The following is a 3,029-nucleotide window of genomic DNA, read 5'->3' on the forward strand; positions in this document are numbered from 1 at the left end:
ACGCCAACCATCTCTATTTCATCACACACACACCCTGCACCGCTGCAAAGAAAAATGGAGCATGCCGAAGCTCGTGTGTCAAACTCCTGATGAATGACCACAACTCCTCAGAGCTGAGGGCTGTTCTTCCGATAGACTGCTATTTTTAAAATATTTCTCTTTGAAAACAACAGCATGATTAATTCTACCATTTCCACTTAAATTACTCACGTAGAAACAACAATGCACTATGAGCAATTATTAAAAACACTTTATTATGTATAATTTGTACATGCTTTGATTTGTGATACTTGGGGTGATTTATTTTCCAGGATGTGATGTCAATTACCCAGATTAGCTAGATCTAATTTTCATCCTGCCACGCCACATACAAAAATACAATTTTCAGGGCGAAATTCCCTTCTTGACACAAAGATACACAGGAGTTTGTCAGACAAATAAAATAAGAAAGAATACTTGGCACACCACACAAGGCATCATCCGTCACACAGTAACATCTAATGAATTATTTTACTCGGAAATAGCAGGAAAAGAGCCCCTGCCCTCAGAGGGAAAGGCAAACTTCGTTGCTAAAGCCAAACTCCAGGGATGAAGGCTGGTCCTCGCCTCTCGGGGAAACTGGCAGGACTGGGGCATCAAGGAGAAGAGAAGAGTAGGTGCCTCATAAGCACTTCAGGAGGAAGGAATTGCAGGAGGTCCCTCGGGGACAGTCGCACAGTTTCCCGATCCTGGCTCCTTTTCGCACTGCGCACTGCTCTCCTGCGTCACACTGCAAACGACACAAGTGTGGTCATCAGCATGAGCAAACCCAGGCTCCCATCAACACAATTTCTGCCTCGTGGGAGAGAGGGTGGACCCAATCTCCATCACCAGAGGTCCAAGTACAGTCAGGCCTGAAATGCAGAGAGCCTTGTCTTATCATTTCAGTGAGAGAACATCAAAAGAAAGAAATTTAAATTATTGAGCCCCTCCCACTTCCTTCCACCTTGGTGTGGGGGGGGGGGGGGGCGGGAATCACATTTCCTGGCTCCTTTAGTTGCTTGACTAAAAGGGAAAAAACCACCAGACCCTTTTTTAAAGAAATAAACATTAGACCTATATTTTCTCACAACCCCTGCTCCCTGCTGTCCACCTCCTCAACCCAAGAAGGAAGATTTGTGTGTGTCTGTGTGTGTGTTTTCTCCGAGGAAGGTGACTAGCCCTGAATCAAGAATTTTGACCCTAGAACTTAGATCAAACAAAATAGCAGTGCTGGGAAAGGCAGGAAGAAAATCGGGGGAACAAGAACAGAGTAGATTTAAGGGCTCTTCCAACTTAGAGAATTCTTCGCAAGGTGAAAGTCGCTCTTCTTCAGGAAACGCTCCTTTCCACACAGACCCCAGACGAGGCTGGTCCCGGCACAAGCTGTTCACCCCCGGAAATGGCCAGGCTGCCCTTTACCCTTAGAGACCAAGGGCAAGGCTGCGGTTGGAAACAAAAGGAGCCCACAGAATTCTGCAAGCCCATTAGTTGAATTATGCAGCCACATCCTGGGGGGACAGCCGTGGTTAAGACTCAAGGTGCTGTCTTTCCTCTCGGAGAAGCCTGGGGAGGGGGGACCCCAAAGCCTTACCATGGGGACTTGGCCGTACTTCTTCTCGTAGACGGGAATGCGTTTACTCTTGAGCTTCTTGAGGACTTCCTGCAGCGCTTCGATCTGCAACACACCGCCCCAGGCCGAGTTGCCGCCTTGGCTTCGAGCCCAGCCCGGGCGCTCACTCCCAGCCCGAGTTCCAATGAGCCCGCGCCGCACGCACTCCTCCCTGGGGCCCCACTCCAGCGTGTCCCACACACAGACCGCAGGTCCAGGAGCCGGGACAGGGGACCCGCTCTACGACCTTCGGGGCCGGGGCTCGGGAGGGTCCTCGGCGGACGGCGGGAGCCCTGACTCTGGGCACGCGGTGGGAGGGGAGCGGTGGGGAGGCGCGCGCACAAAGGAAGGGAGCGCGCGGGGCCCAGGGCAGCCGCGGAGGGGGTACCCACCAGCTCCTTCTCGTGGGAGGCATCGTCCACGGCGGAGTAGAGGTCCAGCGCTCGGGGCTGGAGCCCGGCGTCCTCCTGGGCGCGCGCGCCCAGCAGGGGCGGCAGCAGCAGCAGGGCGGCGGCGAGCGCGGGCAGCAGCCGCAGGCGGGGGCTCTCCATGGTGCTGGACTCGGCGCGGCGGCCGCGCTCCCGCCCTTTATAGCCGCCGAGCTGCGCGGCGCAGGGAGGGGGCGCGCGGGCAGGGGCGCGGAGGAGGGCCCGGGTCAGCCGTCTGGAGGCAGCCCCCGCCGCCGCTTGACGTCAAAGCCCGCGGGCCCCGGGCGCCCGGAACGAGGCTCTGCGCACGGACGGGCCAGAGCGCAAGGAACAGGGACCCCGCGCCCCCAGCGCCGCCAGCCCGCGGCCAGGGGCTCCCCCAGGGGCCTGAGCCGAAGTCAGGGGCGAAGGTGAGGGATGGGGAGCGGGGGTGGCGGACGGACTAGGAAATAGGAGTCAGGCGCACGCAGAAGGGTCGCTCCCCGGCTCCCAGCGGGGGCGGCAGCGCAGTCAGCCTCACCAGCCCCGCCCTGCCTCTCGCCCCAGCCCCGCAGGGGCAGCAACAGGGGGTGTGCCTCCAGGCGGGCACGTCTGCCGCGCACCTTCCCAGGCGCTCTGAAAGAGAGGAATCATGGCCTCCCCACGATGGGTGCCTTGATGGATCTTTTGGTGATGAGAAAGGAAGGGGAACAGACTCACCCAATTCAGGGGCCCGGTGGAGGAGGCAGAGGGCCAGATTCTGGTTCAGTCCTGGCTCCACTACTTAAAAGCTCGGGCAAAATAAAGAACCTATCTGGGCCTCACCTTTTTCTTTTGTAAACTGGAGTTTAAAAATATCAGGAGGATGGAATGAGAGACTGGGTATGTAAAGCCTGGCCTCAGCCCAACGAGCCCTGAACCCCCTGCCCTCTCCTTTGAACTCTGAGCTACCCAGGTAAGTGGTTGTGTGCAGCATCTCAGCCTGTCCTTGG

General features: G+C 57.0%; 1 protein-coding gene across 1 annotated transcript; it reads right to left on the reverse strand.

Moving 5' to 3' along the window:
- Positions 1–235: 235 nt before the first annotated feature.
- On the reverse strand, positions 236–2,736 carry CARTPT (CART prepropeptide). The gene is made up of 3 exons (XM_023618226.2): positions 2,023–2,736; positions 1,613–1,696; positions 236–769 (listed from the first exon to the last, which is right to left on the reverse strand). Exons 1-3 carry the CDS (start codon positions 2,179–2,181, stop codon positions 662–664), a joined length of 351 nt encoding a protein of 116 aa, XP_023473994.1. The 5' UTR covers positions 2,182–2,736; the 3' UTR covers positions 236–661.
- Positions 2,737–3,029: the final 293 nt, after the last annotated feature.

Source organism: Equus caballus, chromosome 14, assembly GCF_041296265.1.
Source record: "Equus caballus isolate H_3958 breed thoroughbred chromosome 14, TB-T2T, whole genome shotgun sequence".
NCBI classification, from domain to species: Eukaryota; Metazoa; Chordata; class Mammalia; order Perissodactyla; family Equidae; genus Equus; species Equus caballus.